The sequence below is a fragment of the Chelonoidis abingdonii genome, chromosome 4 (genome assembly GCF_003597395.2).
Source record: "Chelonoidis abingdonii isolate Lonesome George chromosome 4, CheloAbing_2.0, whole genome shotgun sequence".
NCBI classification, from domain to species: Eukaryota; Metazoa; Chordata; order Testudines; family Testudinidae; genus Chelonoidis; species Chelonoidis abingdonii.
This window is the reverse complement of record NC_133772.1, coordinates 93,096,939-93,117,249: the sequence shown is the minus strand read 5'-3', so window position 1 is coordinate 93,117,249 and position 20,311 is coordinate 93,096,939. Positions and strand designations below refer to the sequence as shown.

Below are 20,311 nucleotides of genomic sequence, written 5' to 3'. Positions count from 1 at the left end.
CTGCAGCACTGTGTAGCCTGGAGATTTTTTTTTCAAACGCTTTGGGATTCGTCTTCTGTAATGGGCTTTGAAATAGAACTGATTTGTTTCCTCATACAGTGATTCAGATGCACGTACTCTCCCGTACGGTCCATGCTGGCAGCCTCTTTTTGGATTTTGGGACTGCATTGCCACCCGTGCTGATCAGAGCTCCACGCTGGGCAAAGGAATGAAAATCAAATTCGGGGGCCTTTTCCTGTTTACTTGGCCACATCATCCGAGTTCAAGATTGCTGTCCAGAGCGGTGCAACGCTCCGGAAATCGACGCTAGCCTTGGACCATGGACACACACCGCCGAATTAATGTGCTTAGTGTGGCCGCATGCACTTGACTTTTTACAATCTGTTTTATAAAACCGGTTTATGTAAAATCGGAATAATCCCGTAGTGTAGACATACCCTTCCATGAATCTATCTAGCTCCCTTTTGTACCCCATTATAGTATTGGCCTTCACAACACCCTCTGGCAAAGAGTTCCAGAGGTTGACAGTGCATTGTGTGAAAAAAAACTTTGCTGTGTTTGTTTTAAACCTGCTACCTATTAATTTCATTTGGTGGCCCCTTGTTCTTGTATTATGAGAAGGAGTAAATAACACTTCCTTATTTTCTCTCTCTATACCACTCATGATTTTATAGACCTTTATCATATCCCACCTTAGTCACCTCTTTTCCAAGCTGAAAAGTCGCAGTCTTATTAATTTCTCCTCATATGGAAGCCATTCTGTACCTCTTATCATTTTTGTTGCCCTTTTCTGAACCATTTCCAATTCCAATATATTTTTTTTGAGATGGGGCGACCATATCTGCATGCAGTATTCAAGATGTGGGCTGTACCATGGATTTATACAGAGGCAATATGATATTTTCTGTCTTATTTTCTGTCATAATGCATGTGTACAAGAGAGCTCAGTGAAGATTCTATGTAGAACTTTTAATTCTGGCATTTCCTGACTTTTGAGTACTTAAGAAAATGTTAAGGTTACAAGTTAAACATAAGATTTTGTATTTAATGTGTACACAGTGGACTCAAACATTTTCCCTCTATAGTTTAATATTTCTTTATGCCCTCTCAAGCTAGGGGGTGCAAGCAAAAGTTTTTCAACATGATGCATACTAACAGTGCCCCGCTTTGCTTAAAACAAAATGTTTAGTGGTATAATGTTAGACCACTGTATGAAAGAGAGATGGGAGTTTTCCTCACTTGGATGCTAACAATGTACCAAACGTAAGAAAAAAAAGAACAGGCTCCAATCCAAAGAGGATAGAAAATTCAGGATGTACTGGCTTCCAAAATACTTGGATTGTATAATGAGATAAAATTTTCCTTCCATATCAGCAAAACCCATTTTTTAATGTAAGAATGCAACAATTTTTATAGACTGCTGGATTCTCATCCTGCTCCAGAAAGGAGGCAGTAATGCAATGTAATGGGACTGAATGCACCAGCAGTTCAATATCCTATTGCCCAAAATGCAGCTATCTTCTCTGAAATGCAGAAGAGCTACAGTGTATTCCAGGATGGCCTTCTGTGATTCTACTGCCAATTTCTGATTAAAGTGGTGTCGTCTCTTATCTTTGTGAAAGGTGGCCTCCACTAGTGCCCAGGAACAGCATAACTTTGACTCTGTCTAGGGAAATTCATAATCATGTGTTAATTCTGCCTAACCTCATTAGTCCTAATATCATCTCTCCTACCACTCTACTCATAATTGGCAAAAATACTTCATGAGTGGGCATGAGCCCTGTACTCATGCTCCTGACGTTAATGTAAGATGCCCGCATATTCCTAGTTAACAATTGACCATCTGGCATATCAAAGTTAATTATCGAGAATTAAATCTTATGTTTCCTGAAATAGAAAACAAAGGTTCCCAACATCAGTGTAACAGGAGAAATTTGTATGCAACTTTTACCCACTATTAATTTTAATATGCAGGTACAAACAAGACTCCAGACCTTCATTACTAATCTGCAACAGAAAACAAGTGAGATTGAAATTTTAGCCGTAAGTCTGTTTTCTACAGCCTAAATGAAATGGCAAATGCTTGGTCATTAGAGTCTTTAATGTTTATGGCTAGCAAGGTAGCTGTCACCAGCTATAAGCTCAAATTTTAGAATTGGCAATTATAACCAAATTTAGAAATCTGTTGTAAAATAAAACCCACACAATGTTTAGCTAGTATATTGAGAAAGCTTCCTGCTGTATAAATTGAGACTTGCATATGGTAAAATGTTTACATTTTAACTATTTGCACCTCTAACTCCTGTATTGTGGTGGATTTAATAGTAATTTGTTGCTGCAGCGTATCACTATAAAGCATATTTAAATGTTACTTTCTGGGTTCCCTCTCAACACTTTCTGAAGAGGTTAAAAATAGTGCATCCTTCCTATGTGCCCTTTAGGAATAAGCATGTTTACCTTTTTTGAAATTAAGGGAAGACTTTCTATGTACACAGATGAGCTCTGCCAACCATAAATTATCTTTGGAAATGCTTAAAATTCTGATGCAGTTGAAATGTGTTTGCAAAACTTCTTTATAAATTAGAGATTAAATTTTGAGATCTTCACATGGCCAGAAAGATGCAGGATTAGAACTGGAAAAATAAGTTACTTTTACTTGTTATACTATATAACATTTGATTCCTTGACACTGACCTCTTTGCCCTGCTATTTTTGCAGGTAGATCTGTCAAAAGAAACTCTTATACACTTCTTGTCACTAGAGGTAAGCAATAAGTTGTGTATATGTAATTTGGATTTAACAGTAGGTTTTCAAAGGTTTGAAGTTAATGGGGGTGAAATCCTGTCCTTAACTGAAGTCAGTGGTAAAATTCTCACCCAGTTTTTTTTTTTTTTAAGAGTTTAAGAAAGGCTAAACAATTCTGTACAGACACAAAGGGTTTAGAACAAGCCTTGAAAAATCCATTTGCCAAATACACAAGTAGGAAACTTTCCCTCTTGAGCTGGTGGAGTCCTTAGCCAACAATTTTTGCAGAATTTCAGCTTTCATTTAACATAAAGAAAAGATTTTTAGTCTTTGTTCATGAAGACTGAATGTGAACAGAGCAGTGTTGTCTTGAGCTGTGGGTGCTCCTGGCTTTCCCAGGCAGCAGCCATTGAAATTAACACGATTCTGATTAGTGTTATGGCTACTGCTCAGAACCCTGTGAGCTACAGTGTATAATGCAAGTTTTGTTCTGCTGCAGCATGGGAGTATACCGCAGCAAAGATGTGCGATGGAGTTCTTTGTGAGGGAGAATGACCCAAACAGCATAAGACGAGGAATTGAGTCAATAAGCAAAAACCCTATCCCCATTTCTCAATGCTCTTGGGAAGTTGAGCTGAGGATAAATTATGGTACTGTGGACTTCCCCTACAAGTCAGGAGACTCTGAAGCAGTGGGAGGGAAAGGGGTGGCTTTTATATCAGTTCAGAAGGGGAAAAGCCCATCCTGTGGCAGAGGAGACCAAAGAATGATCTGGTGCATGTACAAGTGAAAGAACAGGGGTGGGACAGGAGGATCAAGTGTTTCTACAATGGTGATAACTCTGTAGAGGAAAAGTGGGCCACTCCAGTCTTCACAGCATGATGCTGCTGTCTACTGTAGGAGGGGAGAAGCTGATCACCAGCAGCCTCCTTACAAAGATCTCTGCTGTAACAGAGTCAAGATGTACATGCAGTTTTGTGCATTTTGTTTCAAGAAGCTAGTTCTTTGGCAGGTTAAGAAATAGAGTATTGCTATTCTGTCTGCATGACCTTCAGAAAAGTGAACCCTCCCCTCAGTGACACTGTTTTTTTCATTCATAATGAAATGTAATATATATGAAATTCAAAACGATCTGGACAAATTGGAGAAATGGTCTGAGGTAAACCAGATGAAGTTCAATAAAGACAAATGCAAAGTGCTCCACTTAGGAAGGAACAATCAGTTTCACACATATACAGAATGGGAAGAGACTGTCTAGGAAGGAGTATGGCAGAAAGATCTAGGGTCATGTGACCAAGCTAATATGGTCAACAGTGTGATCTGTTGCAAAAAAGCAACATGATTCTGGATGCGTTAAAGGTGTGTTGTAAACAGACACGAAGTTGTTCTTCTTCTTCGAGTGCTTGCTTCATCCATTCAGTAGTCGCCGCGCGTGCACATTCGTCGGAGACTTTTACCTCTAGCAACTCCAGTGGGCGCAGGTCGCCCCTGAGTTGGCGCCGGCATGGCGGGTGAATATACCCTGCCGGCCCGCCGCTCCTCAGTTCCTTCTTACCGCCAGTGTCGGTCGTTGGAACGTGGAGCGCGCATAGCTGCTCCACGTCCCTAGCTTCTTTGTTATCGTTATAGTTACTTGTAGTTTACTTAGTATTATTATAGTTGTAGTTAGTTAGTATTAGTTAGCAGGTTCGGGCTCTAGCCCTCTCCGCGCCCGCGGATGCCTGGTTCGCCGGGATTCAAAGCGTGCTCGCTTGTAAAAAGCGATGCCCCACAGTGATTCCCACGACGCCTGCTAAAGTGCCTGGGGGATCACAATCCCAGAGAGTTGCCGCAATCTGCAAAGCCTTCGCCGGAACTAAGAAGGAGCGAGACAGCGCCTCCGACGCTCCTTATGGAGCGGCACTTACCCCGCGCCGTCGCACCGAGCGCGCTCCGGCACCGGATCCCTCCGCCGCAAAGCGCAACGGCGCCACCCGTCTCTGGCAACCGCTCCTGGAAGAGGTCCTCCTCGTCCTCTACCCCGGCTAAGCAGCCCAGAAGAGCACCCGATGCCGACGCCGCCGCGCCAGGGGCTTCGTGACTCAGGCCGGGCAGGTCGTCGAGTCGATCCCTCTTGCTCCGAAGATCGGGGTTGAGTCATAGTCCCGTTCAGCCCGAGACATTCTCGTCGGCAAGGGACCTTATCGCCTTGCGGAGCCTGGGCTGCCCCAACCCCCGGCACCGCCGGTGCGGTTGTACTTTCCAAGGCAAGCCGCACCGAGAGAGCATCGTCCCCGGATTCTCTGTCCGGCACCGATCACTGCCCGGCACGATCCAGGTCACAGCCCGATCCGGTCCAGAGGGGGTCTGGTTCGAGGCGCCGTCGCAGTCCCGGCATCCGCTCTCCTCGGTGGCACTCTGTCGGACTCGCGGCGCGTCATCTTCACGTCAGTCCCGGTATTCCGGCACGCTCCCGGCTCCTAGCCACCGTACCAGCACCGGACTCGAGGAGCGTCACAGCACGAAGTCCAGATCCCGGTCGACCTCCGGCGACCGCGCTTGTGGCAGGTCCCGGTCCAGAGAGGGCCGTCGCCGTCGAGGCGCTGAATTTGCACTACTCCGTTCCGCCCCCGTGCCTCTCACAGGTTTCGTCTTTCGAGGACGGATAGCGTCTACCTGGCGTTGACGTCCGCCGCCCCTTCACCTTGAGGGTCACCAGGACGATGGTCCGCAGCTGGGCTTTGGAGCCTGGGCATACAAAGCCAGGGTCTCAGCAACTTCACCACGTCCGGCTGGTTCAGAGCGTAGGGCTCAGGCTCGGTTCTCGCCACGCCATCCTGCAGAGGAACGTCTCCTACCGCCTGAGACTGAACCCCGCAGGTGCCAGAGACAGCTGTCCATCCTGAGCCACACCTGCCCACTTCTGCCAGGTGTCTCCTCCGTTCATCGCCTCGCCGGATTGAGCAGTGGCGGGACGACGACCGCGGCCCCCCCCCCACTAGACCTCAGGCTCCCGTCAGACCTCCTCAGACGCGTTTGCACAAAACATAAGCATCAAGCTGGGAGGTCTCGAGGTTGCAGACCCGGTCGTCACGTACTCTCGGCAGATGCGCCCACTCGCTGTCGCTCTAACCCTCATAAAATACCATAAACAGCGAAGCCACCACACATCTGCAGTCCCGGCCTCCATTCCCCCGCTGTCGGGGTTGAGCGCCAAGTATATGGTTCCCTCGAAGATACGTATCTATACGTCCATCCAGCCCATGTTCCCTCGTAGTCCAATCTGTGACGAGGAAGGGCATGGACAAGAAAGCTTCCGGCCCGATCACGGGAGGCGCGGCGTATGGACCTGCCTCGGCCGTAAGGTCTCTGCCGTGTAGCGTTGCAGCTGCGGGTTTCGAACCAACAGCCCTGCTCAGCCGCTACGCATTAATACCTGGGAGCGGCTGTTAAATTTAGGGCTTCTCCACAGCACGCATCGACAAGAGTTCACCGCCTCCCTGGACGAGGCAGAAGGGTCGCGCGCACTTCGCTGCAGGCGTCTTTGGACGCGCTGGCTCGGCCGCTAGACATTCGCCTCCGGAGTCACTATGCGCCGCATCTCCTGGCTACAGTGTCCTGGTCTCCCCCGGAATCCAGACCACAACAGGACCTTCCGTTTGAGGGCCAGGGCCTATTTCTGAAAAGACAGACCCGCGCCTGCAGGTCTTAAGGAAACACGGGTTATTATGCGTGCCTCGGGATGCACACGCCAGTAACGCAGCGTCGTCCGTTCGGCCGCAACAACGCGCAGCCCTTCCCGCAGCCCAGGCAAGCAGGACTTTCAGGAGACGTAACAGAAGTGGCAGGCGTCGACACTCTGGCAACCACGGGCCAAACTCAAGGTCCCTCCAAGCCACCTCGTCCGAAGCCGCCTTTTGAAGGCGCCCAGGGCGCTGTACCATTTTTTCCATTGATCCATTCCTCCCTTTTCCACGTCTCTCGTTCTTCCTCCGGCGTGGCCAGCTTACAGGACCGTTGGGTCCCCGCACGCTGGCTTGGTACCACCTGCAGTTGCTTGTGCCCGCCTCCCGCCCCCCTTCCTCGCCCTCTTCAGGGACCCTCTCACGAGCAAATCCTCCTCACAAGGTCGCACGCTCCCGACTAGGGGGCCGTGGAGGAGCGCCGGAGGACGAGACGGGAGGGTTCTACTCCCGTTACTTTCTGATCCCAAAGCAAGGGAGGTCTCCGACCCATCCCTCGATCTCGCGAACCAACAGATACCTACTCAAGTTGAGTTCCGCATGGTTTCCTTGGGGACCATATCCCTTCCCTGATCCCGGAGGACTGTGTACGCGGCCTCGACATGCAGGACGCCTATTTCCATACTCCATCTTCCACCCCATCGAAGATTCCTCCCGCTTGTCGGCGGCAGGCACTATCAATCACAGTCCTTCGTTCGGACTCTCCACGGCCCGAGAGGTGTCACCAATATGCATGGGCGTAGTCGTCGCCTTTCTCCGTCGCAGTCGGGTACACGTTTCCCCTACTCGACGACTGGCTTATCCGGGGCCTTCACAGGATCGAGTCCAGGAACAGATCCAAGTGGTCACCCACCTTTTCTCCCGCCTCGGGCTACTACTCAATGGCGAGAAGTCCACTCTATCCCCTACTCAGAGGATAGAGTATCGGAGCCGTTCTGGACTTATTATAGCCGGGCGGTCCTTCCTCCGACACGTTCCAGACGCTGTCAGCCATCACCGCGGCTACAGTCGGCACCTCTGACCTCCCTGCGCACTTGCCTGACGCTGTTGGGCACATGGCAGCCTGCACTTTCGTCACAGCGCACGCCGACTCCGCCTCCGGCCCTACAATCCTGGTCATCCCCCAGCTCCGTTCGGCCAGGCGCACGTTGACACGGTGGTCACGATTCCACAAGTCGTGTCCTCTCTCTCCAATGGTGGCTAGATCAGTCCGTCGTATGTGCGGGGCTTCCATTCAATCAGCCCAGCCCTCGCTGTCCCTGCGACGTACGCGTCAGATTTGGATGGGGGCTCACCTAGGGACCTCCGGACCCAGGGCGCTGGTCTCCCGCGACTCGCCCTGCAATTCAACGTCCGGAGTTGAAGCGTCCGCCTGGCTTGTCTCGCGTTTCGTCGTCAGATCCAGCCGCTGTGCCTCAGTCTTTACGACAACACGACGGCAGTTTACATGGAACAAGCAAAGCGGAACAAAATCTCCTCTTCTTTTCTTTCTCGGAACAACGATACTGTGGGAATTTGCATAGCCCACTCAGTTCACTGATTGCTTCCTACTTGCCGGGGCTCGATACCCTGGCGGACCGTCTCAGCCGTCCTCAGCCCCACCGAATGGTCCCTTCGCCCGGACGTCACCCTTGCTCTCTCGGCAGTGGGGGCATCCCCACGTGGACCTCTTTGCAACGCGCAGGAACAGGATGCCCGATGTTCGTCTTTCCAGGGCCGCGAGCCGGGCTCGATAGCGACGCCTTCTAATTCCCTGGTCGACGCACCTCTTCTATGCGTTCCCCCATTCCGAGTCCACAAGGTCCTTCTGAAGCGCGCAGGGACAGGGCTCGCTTGATTGATCGCTCCGGCATGGGCCCCGCACATTGTACTCTCTGTGCTGGACCTGTTGGTAGTCGACCGGTTCCCCTGCTCTTCACCTGGACCTGATCACACAGGACCACGCCGCTTGTCACCTGGACCTCCAGTCGCTGCACCTCTCAGCGTGGCTCCTGAGTGGCTAACTCGGTCCGAATTACATTGCTCTTCCCCAGTGAGGCAGGTCCTTCTGGAAGTAGAAAACCATCTACAAGGCGACATACGTAGCCAAATGGAGGCGTTTACGTGCTGTGCGCGGAAAGCGCTTCTATCCACGATGTTTTCCATACATTGATTCTAGATTACTTTAGTCGCTCAGGGAGCAAGGCCTGGCACTGTCCTCCTCCGCGTTCATTAGCGCCATTCTCCACTTTTCACCCAGGAGTGAAGACAGCTCCGTCTTCTCGCACCCAATGGTGTCTAGATTCCTCAAAGGGCTGGAGCGCCTTTACCCGCAAGTCCGCCCCAGACCCCTCCTGGGATCTCAACCTGGTGCCATCCCGTCTCATGTCTCCCCGTTTGAGCCGCTGGCTACGTGTTCCCTTCTTTACTTGGAAGACGGCATCCTGGGGCGATCACTTCTGCTCGGCGATGTCGGAGCTGCGCGCCCTCGCGTGATCCCTGTATACGGTGTTCCATCGGGACATAGGCACACTGAGGCCGCACCCCACATTTCTCCCAAGGTTGTCTCGGCCTTTCATGTCAACCAAGACATTCCTCCTGTCTCTTCCCGAAACCACACTTGTCTCACAAGGAGCAGCAGTTACAACCTCTTAGACGTGCGCCAGAGCACTCGCTTTTACATAGAGCGAACCAAACCATTCCGTAAGTCCGCCCAACTCTTGTTGCCGTCGCGGAACGAGTTAGAGTTACCAGTCTCCTCTCAGAGATTTCCTCATGGGTGACTTCCTGTATACGGACCTGTTACGACCTGCCCATCTTCCTCCGGGCAGAGTAACGGCGCATCTACCAGAGCCCAGGCTTCATCGACAGCGTCCTCGCACAGTGCCTATCCAGGAGATCTGCAGGGCAGCGACTTGGTCCCCGTGCACACCTTTGCTATGACCTGTCCAACAGTCCAGGGATGATGCGGCGTTTGGCTCTGCTGTATTGCGCACAGTGACCTCCACTCCGCCCCACACCTAGGTAAGGCTTGGAATCACCTACTGGAATGGATGAGCAAGCACTCGAAGAAGAAAACACGGTACTCACCTTTGTAACTGTTGTTCTTCGAGATGTGTTGCTCATATCATTCCACACCCGCCTCCTTCCCACTGTCGGAGTAGCCGGCAAGAGGAACTGAGAGCGGGCGGGCCGGCAGGGTATATATCACCCGCCATGGCGGCGCCACTCTAGGGGCGACCTGCGGCCCACTGGAGTTGCTAGGGTAAAGTTCTCCGACGAACGTGCATGCTAGGCGCGTACACCTACTGGATGAATTGAGCAACACATCTCGAAAACAACAGTTACAAAGGTAGTAACGTGTTTTCTGCTCTACTCTGTGCTGGTAGGCCTCAACTGGAGTATTGTGTCCAGTTCTGGGCACCGCATTTCAGAGAAGATGTGGAGAAATTGGAGAGGACAGAGAAGAGCAACAGGAATGATTAAAGCTGAGAACTGACCTATGAAGGAAGTGAAAGAATTGGGTTTATTTATTGGAAAAGAGAAGACTGAGAGGGACTGATTAGCAATTCAGTATCTAAAAAGGTGTCATCAGGAGGAGGGAGAAACTTGTTCACCTTAGCCTTAAAGACAGAACAAGAAGAAATGGCTTAAACTGCAGCAAGGGAGATTTAGGTTGGACATTAAGAAAAAGTTCCTAACTGTCAGGTAGTTAAACACGAAATAACTGCATAGGGAGGTTGTGGAATCTCCATCTCTGGAGATATTTAAGAGAGGTAGATAAATGTCTATCAGGGATGGTCTAGACAGTATTTGGTCCTGCCATGAGGGCAGGGGACTGGACTCGATGACCTCTCGAGGTCCCTTCCAGTCCTAGAGTCTAAGAGTCTACGAAAATTCCTCTTGTCCATTTTTCCTTACAGTATGATGGAGATGAACAAGCCTTTTACACGACTGTAAAACTACTGATGTCACGATTACCAAAGCAGAGATACCTACAAGCCGTTTGTGATGAAATTTACAATATCAAAATAGAAAAGAGGTAAATATATTTGTTACACTACTGTAGGTGCTGCAACAATTGAGCTGTTCCACACATTTTAACTGTGGTAAATTGGCTGCTGTAAATTTTCTGTAGAGAAAAGCAAAGAATTGCACCTCTTAAGGTGAACACACCTGACTGGTCCTCTTGTCTCCATTTTTATAGTCTTAAGGTTAACAATATAACTAACTTTATAGTCTTAACATTCATCTAAACACCACAAAAAGAACTGGAGTACTTGTGGCACCTTAGAGACTAACAAATTTATTTGAGCATAAGCTTTCGTGGGTCTAATGAAGTGGGCTTTAGCCCATAAAAGCTTATGCTCAGATAAATTTGTTAGTCTCTAAGGTGCCATAAGTACTTCTCTGTTCTTTTTGCTGATACAGACTAGCATAGCTACCACTCTGAAACCTAAACGCCACAGTTTATATAAGTATGTAACTGAGCTGTGGGACATGTAAATTCTTGACAGGGAGATGTTAGTCGACATTTAATCATCACATTTTCCTCTCTGGGTAATTTACACATTTGGCTTTTGGCAGCATAACTAGTAACAGATTTAGACAGGTGTGGGTTCTGATAGCTGGGAATCTTTGTTCTCTTATGTCAACTGTGCAGAATTTCCCTTCTGACACAAAGACTTGGACTTCAGGACTGTTCAGTATCCATGGCTCCCACTGATTTTGGTGGAAGCTGCAGATATTTGGTATAGGTGAAAAAGTTAAGGAACTTTTAAACAAACTCTTTCCATTGATGTATAGTAAAATGTATCATAAAATACCCTCAGAATAAATGCAGAAAATAAATGTGTAGAAGAAAATAATTTAGAACTCAAAATACCTGGTTTAACTTTTCATTGACCATTTCATTCTCTTAAAAATTGAATATTTTGAAGTTAAATACTAACTTTCTGTGCATTTTGTTGAGAGCCACTCTTCCCTCTCCAACATGAGAGCAGTACTCAGTTAACTTTGGTGAGCCATTCAATGAGACTAGAATTTGGCTTTCTAATAATAGTGCCTTTCAGTACTGGAGATATCAAACACTTTAGAAAACAATGACACCGTCCCTAATCATTCATTAACAGCACAGACAAATTCCAGTATTCCTCAACAGCTTGTAAAGCTTTGAATACTAAAACCCTATGACTGCACTCTCTCCTTTAGTAGGAGACTTCCAGAGGATCTTCTAACTTTTTTTAGTTGTTTAGATAACACTTCCACACTCAACCTGTACTTTATATGAGAAAAAACTAAATTTGAGACAGAACCTTACCAGAAAAGAAACTTAAGTATATTAAAATTGAGTGTAGAGGTGCTCCCAGCTTGATTCTTTGCCACTTAGCTGCTATTGAAAGCCAGTAAAATAGTGTTTAAGCTACTGTAAAATGAGAAGTTTTATCAATCCTTACCTAGCCCTTTTAAGTTCAAGTGTTTTTGCAACACACATGCACTAACCCTTTCACAAATAGTCAGCAGGTTTCCAGTATTCCACTTCTTTGAAGTGTTGACATTCCATTAAATTATATGCTACCTGTCCCCAATGATGGTGAATGTTGTTCTACATAAATTAGATAGCCTCTTGCATGGTCAAAATTAAATCTCTCTCCCCTTCTGCCTAAGTGGAAGAAAATTTATTTCTCTGTTCTAGAATTCAAAGCCTTAGTCATCTGGAAACATTAAGGGATGGAGATAATTTTTATTTAGGGTAGCAAAAAGAGGTATAATGAGGAAAGGGTTGAAATTCGGAGTAAAAATTTAGGCTAAATTTTAGGAAAAGCTTTGACAGTGATGTCTGTTCAGGGAAATTGTAGCAATACCATTACTTGGATCCTTTTAAAATAAGTGGACATGACACAAGAAAAATTAATTAGAACAATCTTGCATTTACAGCAGGATTGACTGATGATATACAATAAGATCTTTTCTATCTCTAATCTCTTAGGGTCTTAGAGTAAATTATGGCCTCTGAATTCTCCTGTCTCTAGACATTACTATTTTTGGAGGGTTTAGAATGATCACTGACTTACTCTGTTGTCTTGGAGGTAAATTCTAACACTGTCCTTTTTCCTCTGCAGAATTCCTGTGCTTATCCTGTACTCTTATCGAGATGACTACTACAAAATTCTGTTTTAGTTCTAAATTCTGTTGGTGGGATGCTTAAATGGCATGTGACTCTACCGAAAGATACATAATCTGGAACCATTAGTTAAATGTGAAATAACTGTTGCACATTCATTATGACTTTTGATATAGGAATATATATACACTTCATGAAATTTCAGTAAGCTGTGATATAAAGAGACTTGGGCAATTACTGCCTTTATTTTTTTAGTGTGTAGTAGCCAGCTTCATACTTTGCATTTTTATATGTAAAACGTATTAAAAGTGTCATAAAAAAGTTCAAAATAAATGTTAAATGGTCATGTTTCTTAATGCACAGTCAGATTACTGAAAAGACTTTGTACCTTACACTTCTAAACTTCTTTCATGTAATAGTATTTGCTTGCACAATATCAGTGTTAAGCAAGGGAAATGGATGGGAAAGTGAAACTGACTCAGCAAAAGAATTGCAGAGCTGTTCCAGAATGTCTATAACTTGCAGCTGCCTTACTACATCAGTTAATGCTGCAGCCTACTGAATAGTACTATAACAATTTATTTTTAAAAAAGCTAGTTTAAGTAAGTAGCCAGTGTTTTTCAAATATGTATGGCAATAATCATCAGTATATGGGATAAAAACCCCATGAATGTTCTTAAAATAAGGGGTCTTACAATCCCCTTGTATAACATTCACTTCCTGTGTAAGCCAGCTGCAGATGGTGGAGGAGCAAGAATCAGTAGGAATGAATTTTACAACAGTAATATAAAACAGGTTTCCTTTGAAAATAAATACCACTGTGTCCCAACAGTTTAAGTACAGAGAGAAAAGCAATAAAATCGGGGGGGAGAGGGAGTGTGTTTTAGGAATGATTTTTAAAAGTAAAGGTATAAGTAGACTTAAGATGCCCCAGCAACCTTAACTTTACCCCCACCCCTCACCCCCCCGTGCATCTAGAGGGGAGTTTTCTGATGGTTAGACCCACCATTTCCACTCTGCTCTCATTGCTCTTCCTTTATATGGCCGCAGTGACAGCCTCTTCTCTCAGTTCTGAGATGTGGCTGCAGGAAGGACCAATTTCAGGGGAAGTCTTGGCCCAGAGCATACTCAGTACAGATAGCAAAATTCCTTAAGTATGCTGCTAACATGCCTCTAAGCATGTCCAGTGGTGACTGTTAGAGGCTTATAACTATGGCTATCAATCACAGTTAACTCAAGCAATTAAATGAAAAAATGAATCAATTAATTGGAGTTTTAATTGCACTGTTAAACAATAAAATACCAATTGAAATGTACTGAATATTGTGGCTTTTTTCTACATTTTCAAATATATTTCAATTACAACACAAATATAAAGTGAGCACTGTAAACCTTGTATTCTATACACATTTGCACTGAACAATAGTATTTTTCAGTTCACCTGTTACAAGTACTGTAGGACAATCTCTATCATGAAAGTTGAACTTACAAATGTAGCTTTAGGAACAAAAAAAATAACTGCATTCAAAAATAAGTTTGTTCCCAATTCTACATTTGTAAGTTCAACTTTCATGATAAAGAGATTGTACTACGGTATTTGTATTAAGTGAATTGAAAAATACTATGTTTTTTACAGTGAAAATATTTGTAATCAAAAACAAATATAAAGTGAGCACCATACACTTTGTATTCTGTGTTGTAAGTGAAATGAATATATTTGAAAATGTAGAAGACATCCAAAAATATTTAAATAAATGCTTTTCTATTATTAACAGCACAATTAGTCACTTGACAGCCCTACTATAACACAATCAAGGATGGGTGAAATTTCTCCAGGACAACGTAAGACACCTCTCTGATCCCCACCACCTGCAAAGCTTCACCTTACTCTACACTATGGAGGTGCTAAAACTATTTCACTGAGAAACTAAGAATCTTTCCTAAACCACAGTTTCAGAAACAGCTAAACTGTGTTAGCTGTAACTTTCCCCACCAAAAAAAAAAAAAAAAACCTGACAGCCCCAAGAAGAACTCCAACATCAAAAACTCAAGCCTAAAAGGTTAGCAATGTTAAGGAAGAACAGGATCTTAGGATTGCCTAAACCTTTCTATCCTAACTTCGACTGTAAGCTCTTTGGGGCAGAGACTGTATTCTTAGTTTGTATTGTGCCTACCAGACCATGATCCTGTTCCACAACTGGGGCTCCTAAGTGGTATGATAATATAGACATTCATCCCAGTTCCCCTTATAATTAAGGGTACAACTTTATTTACAGGATTGTTTAACTTTGTCTTTTGTTGGGAGGGGGGTTCTGCCACCCTAAAGTCCAGCAGCTTTCCCCATTTTGAGAGTTTCATTGACCCTAGCACAAGTACAGCTTTTGGTTTGACTACATAGGTATACAGTGCCTCTCTTTTAAGCTGCTTATGGTATGCCATCTTAGTCCTGCACTCAAGTGAACTTTCCAGTGCTGCAGTCTCTGCCCCTTTATTACATAGCTAGCCTTAGTATGACCCTCCTACATGCTGCTATCAAACTTTACCTTCAGCAAAGAGTGACCAGAGGAATTGCCTTCCACTTACTTGGAGGTGGGGGGAGGGCACTAGTTTTTTAGAACAGAAATTATAGACAGCTGAGACTGCTACAAGAAAATTTCATACATGTTTATACAAGTACAAACGGTCACTATGTATGTGCAGAAGGAGGGGTTCTAATGCCTGTATCACTACTTGTAAGTAGTACAAGACCTGTGTGACTGGCTGCTTGGATCCCCACTGCAAACATGGACTAGCGTATGATCAGACTAATCATTCACTAAAGACCAATACAATTACAGTAGTCATTTCAACCAAATGCACTTCTGATTGTTTAATAGGAACAAGCAAATATTACTGTTTCACAACAAAGCATCGAGATACTATATTTACAATTTTCAGAGTGGTAGCAATATAACCATTGAAAGTAAGAAGCACCAAATCCCTGAACACATTCATAAGAATGAGACTTTTACTAAAACAGTCATTGCAATTGTAACATGAAGTTCTACAGTTTACAGACTATCCTGCATACAAAACATGGCAGCTGAGAGTGAAAAGGTTTCAGTCTAATCTTGTGAATATTCCTGCCAAATAACAATCTACAGAAACTACCTTTTATTTTCATTTTATTTAAGTGAAAGTATTGTTCACATCTCAGTATTCTACCACCAAAAGAAAGTGTTGACTTAGGAAAAAATGGACTTTGAAGGCTAGAATGCAAGTCCTGCAGTAATGGAAAGACGTTATGTTCCATCACTGGGTTGCTTTACTTTTCTTATTTTTGTTTTTCTTGTCTTTCTTCTTCAGGCCATCCATGTTAGCTCTCAATAGGTTGGAATAGGCCTGCAATCATGAAATAAGCATCTTTAAGACAGACCAAATACTCAGAGGCAGCGCACTGGAGTCAAAAATAAAAGTTATACAAAATCTCCATTTTAGATAGCCTATATTTCCACACAGCTCTCTTTTACAGAATGTTCAAACTCATCAGGAAACCACCCTTTTCTTCCCCACAAGGACACAAGAGTTAAATAAGATGCTTTGGAGAATGTCATGCAAATGGAGAGACCATATATATACCAATAGGGAAGCATCTGTCCTATAACTTAAATATTTAACCAACCCACCCACTGAGAGATGTGAAAGATCTAGGAGAATGATCTGTAGCTTTCCATGGCTTATCTTAAATTATCGAATATTCCTCCTTACAATACAGAAGAACAAAAAGAGAAGAAAAGATAAAACATAGGAAACTTACCATCTGGAATTTGTTTACTTCCTTTGAGCTTACCTGTGAAAAGCAAATTCAGGTGTTGAGCATAAAATACAGGAAACATTTTATCCTAGGACTAAAAATTTCAATAGACGTTTGCCTGTCAGTTAAACACCAGTCCCACCTAGCAGCACTTATGTCTGATCAAGTGATCACATTCAATCTCATGAAGAGGTGGCATCAAAATAGGTTCAGAGACAAGATGTGGAGGGGTAACAGGAAAGTACTCTTGGTAACAGATCTAGTTTTTTGGAGGACTATTCCCCCTGATACCACCACCAATTTAAGTCACCTCTCAGTAAAAGGGTAGCATTTCCTCTACAAATCTACAGACTTCAAACAGTGAACAATCCTCAGTGTAAAGTCCCAAGCCAATTACATCCGCTTATTCTAGGGTGACCAGATGTCCCGATTTTAGGGTCTTTTTCTTATATAGGCTCCTATTACTCACTGTCCCGATTTTTCATGTTAGCTCTCTGGTCACCCTAGATTATTCCAGTGCCTTCCACTTCTGTCTATCTCTAGCTTGCCTGCATAGATATACTTGCCCCTGGAAATTTCCACTACATGCATCTGATGAAGTGGGTATTCACCCACGAAAGCTCATGCTCCAAAATGTCTGTTAGTCTATAAGGTGCCACAGGATTCTTTGCTGCTTTTACAGATCCAGACTAACATGGCTACCCTTCTGATACTTCTGTCTATATTACAGACTAAATTATCCTGGCTAGTTTTTCAACATAATATACTCTTCAGATTCCTTTTCATTCATTTGTGACATTCATTCAATGACAGCACATTCAAACTCTCAGGAACACTGAGCTCCGTATCTCCAGCATCCGAATGCCCATGCTATTGTCATATGCCCAATCTGTGACTGCTCTCAGACCTGACACTGATGGTTTATTCACCACATGTAAAAATTCCAGATAATGCTACATGAGCTAAAGTTGGCATTCAGCCTGAATGATGCAGGCAATTATTTCAGGAATAAATTAGTTTGCACGCTCTCTCTGACCCAGATTTGCTACTTACCACTGTGCTAATCTTTTTCTTCCCATCCGTTGCTCTCAGAAGACATTTATTGTCTGCTGGCTCAAAGCCTTCCACATGGCCTTTACGTGGAATGGGTTTTGTTCGACCATCATCTGTATTGAAAACCAAAGGCATGTTATAATCTGTTCATCCAGATTTTATTAAAACAGACAAATTTTTCCAAAATCTCAGCGCATCAAGAAGATGCCAACCACCACCAACAATAACCTGTATACCACTTGCTTGTAAAAGCAAGTTGGAATCCAAGACACCATATCAAAGATTTTTCTGCACAGGTTATATACCCTGAAGCTATGCAGCATATGCCTCCCCTCAGGAACAGGTAGTGAGCTATTTTGCTGGCTCAGTTCACCTCCTCTCTACAGCATTTATAAATCTGAGAAATAAAATTTCCATAATACCTCTTTTTAAAAGTTCCAATGACAGCTGTTCAATATTTCATTGCAATGTTTAAATTTCAAACAGTGCATCACTAACAATTTGAAAGTGAAATGACTTGACTTTTCTTTGCCTAAGCTATGAGAAATGCAAAAAGTATACAAAGACCATAAATCACTACGAACTGGATTTTTTTAAATTCTCATTTAATGATAACAGTATTAGAAACAGGACAACATGGATTAAAGGAACACTGTCCGTTTAAATCAAATATAAAGGCACTGATACTTACATTTTTTCAGTGTTATGTAAACACTCCCTGAGGTTCTGCATTTTTGAAAAAGCCTTGTTAGTTCTGTCAAGAACTGTAAATGAAAGGAGACCCATCTCTGGTTAAGACTGGAAGGGGGGAGGGGGGTCAATAGACAGGAAAGTTTTCTGCTAGGTGGCAAATATTGCCATTCTCAACGTAATTAGCGACAGATGTCTCATTAAAGTAGCATTCTTACAACAATGTGTCCCAGCAACTTTTACACATAATTCGCAATGGATTAAACCAGTGCAGGTGTTGTATGAAGAAATATTTATATAGCTTCCTTCAACCAAAGGACAGAGGGAGCTAAGCTATTTAAAGTAGCCCTGTTGGAAACACATTTATCAACAACGGTTTGTAAAATCTAGAAGTTAGTAGCATCCGTATTAGCATCACTATGTTTAAAAGTTTAGCTTTAAAATCTGAGGAAGACACTTCAGCTTGATTTAGCCGCGCTCTTGAGCGTTTGCACAACAAGCAGAACCGCAATTTGCCGGCATGAGAGAACCTGAAAGTCAGGCCGACTCCACAGCTGTCACTGGCCCCTGCTGAGCGCAAAGCCAAGGGGAAAACCAGCCCCGCAGATGGCGAAGGGGGCACTAAGGGCCGGTTCGCAGCTTCCAAGCAACCGCTGCCTGCAGCCAGCCCGACTAGCCGCAGCCCCGGGCTCTTAGGCGAGGCCCGGAGCTCTGCCGGCCCTGGGGCTTATCGGCAGGGCAGGGGACCCCGTGCCCACAGGAGCGTGTCCAGGTGGCCCCTGAGCGGTGCGACCCGGCCCCGCGGGGACCCGCACATGCCGCACGGGAGCGGCTCCGCTCCGCTGGACAGGGGCCGAAGGGGCGCTCGGCAGCCCCCGCCGGCCAGGGGCCCACGGAGTGGGATGGGCCCGGGGCGGGCCCGGGGGCGGACCGCACCTGCTCGCTCTCCAGCAGCACCATCCCGCCGACCTACCGACCCGCCGCCGCCTGCCCCGGAAGCGGAAGAGTCGCTGCGAGCGCGCGCCATGGAGCGGCCGGGGCGGACGGGGGCGGGGCGAGCAGCGGGAGAGCGGCTGGGGGCCTGTGCTACGGAGCCCGCCTGAGTCTGTCCCGAGGCGCTGCAGCCTCGGCCCCGGGCGTCTCCCTGTCAGCCCGGCTGGGGTCCTGGGGAGCCGCCGGGTGCGCCCCGCCTTTGAGCCATCTCGGGGCGGGGGGCGCTGCGGGGGCAGGGCTGCTCCGCTGGTCCCTTTATCTGGAGGCTGCATCCTGGGGTCCACCCGGCAGTGCGATGCCTCAAGCAACTGGTCCTGGGGTTGCCAACCCTCCGGGACTGGCCTGGAGGCTCCTGGAATTAAAGATTACTCTATAATTAAAGATTGTCATGTGAGGAAATTTCCAGGAATATGGCCAATGAAAACTGGCACCACTCCAATGCCAGATGCTTCAGAGAAGGGTGCAGGAAATAAGCAGTTATGAGCGGTGTGGGCAAACTTTTTGGGCATGGCAATTGCATGGCAGGCCGGGAATGCTGACAAAATTGGGGTTGGTGTGTAGAGGTGGGTGAGGGCTCTGGCTGGGGGTGCAGGCTCACGTGGGGCCAGAAATGAGGCATTCAGGATGCAGGAGGGGACTCCAGGCTGGGGTAGGGTAAAGGCTACGTCTGGAAGTGATGGCTCTGGGCTGGGGATGAGGGATTTGGGGTGTATGAGGGGACTGCAGGCTGGGACCAAGGGATTCAGAGGATAGGATAGGGATCAGGGCTGAGGCAGAGAGTGGGGGCACAGGGGGGTTTCTAGCTCAAGGTGCAGGCTCGAGTGGAGCAAGAAATGAGTTTGGGGTGCAGGGCTCTGGGCTGGGGATGAGGGATTTGGGGTGTAGGAGGGTACTCCAGGCTGAGACCAAGGGATTTGGAGGGCAAGAGGGGGATCAGGGGTGGGGCAGTGAGTTGAGGCACAGCAGAGTTTCGGGGTGCAGGCTCCAGGAGGCACTTACCTCAAGCAGCTCCCGGAAGCAGCAGCATGTCCTCCCTGTGGGTCTTACACAGAGGCGCAGCCAGGCAGCTCTGTGCACTACCCTATCTGCAGGCACTGCCCCTTCAGCTCCCATTGAGAGCTGCGCTTGGGGTGGGGGCAACGTGTAGAACCCCCTGGCTGCCACTAAACGTAGGAGCTGGAGAGGGGCATGCCACTGCTTCCAGGAACAGCA

At 46.1% G+C, this 20,311-nt stretch overlaps 2 protein-coding genes across 6 annotated transcripts in view; one reads left to right on the top strand and one right to left on the bottom strand.

The window, feature by feature from the left end:
- Window positions 1-12,926, top strand: part of EIF2AK4 (eukaryotic translation initiation factor 2 alpha kinase 4) — a 97,046-nt gene extending 84,120 nt beyond the window's left edge. For all 3 annotated transcript variants that reach the window (XM_032802561.2, XM_032802562.2, XM_032802563.2), the window contains 4 exons: window positions 1,975-2,043; window positions 2,719-2,763; window positions 10,370-10,488; window positions 12,569-12,926. In XM_032802561.2, the coding sequence (XP_032658452.1) occupies window positions 1,975-2,043; window positions 2,719-2,763; window positions 10,370-10,488; window positions 12,569-12,626 (291 nt within the window). In that variant the 3' untranslated portion in view covers window positions 12,627-12,926. The remainder of the gene's footprint in view (window positions 1-1,974; window positions 2,044-2,718; window positions 2,764-10,369; window positions 10,489-12,568) is intronic.
- Window positions 1-19,129, bottom strand: part of SRP14 (signal recognition particle 14) — a 21,401-nt gene extending 2,272 nt beyond the window's left edge. The window contains exons 1-5 of one of the 3 annotated variants that reach the window (XM_032802555.2): window positions 19,043-19,129; window positions 18,108-18,180; window positions 17,417-17,529; window positions 16,367-16,399; window positions 15,422-16,006 (exon numbers count right to left, since the gene is read on the bottom strand). In XM_032802555.2, coding sequence (XP_032658446.1) covers window positions 15,926-16,006; window positions 16,367-16,399; window positions 17,417-17,529; window positions 18,108-18,180; window positions 19,043-19,066 — 324 coding nt within the window. In that variant the 5' untranslated portion in view covers window positions 19,067-19,129 and the 3' untranslated portion in view covers window positions 15,422-15,925. Of the gene's footprint in view, window positions 1-15,421; window positions 16,007-16,366; window positions 16,400-17,416; window positions 17,530-18,107; window positions 18,181-19,042 lie in introns of those variants that run through there. The other 2 variants (XM_032802554.2, XM_075065480.1) reach the window with 2 other exon arrangements.
- Window positions 19,130-20,311: the final 1,182 nt, after the last annotated feature.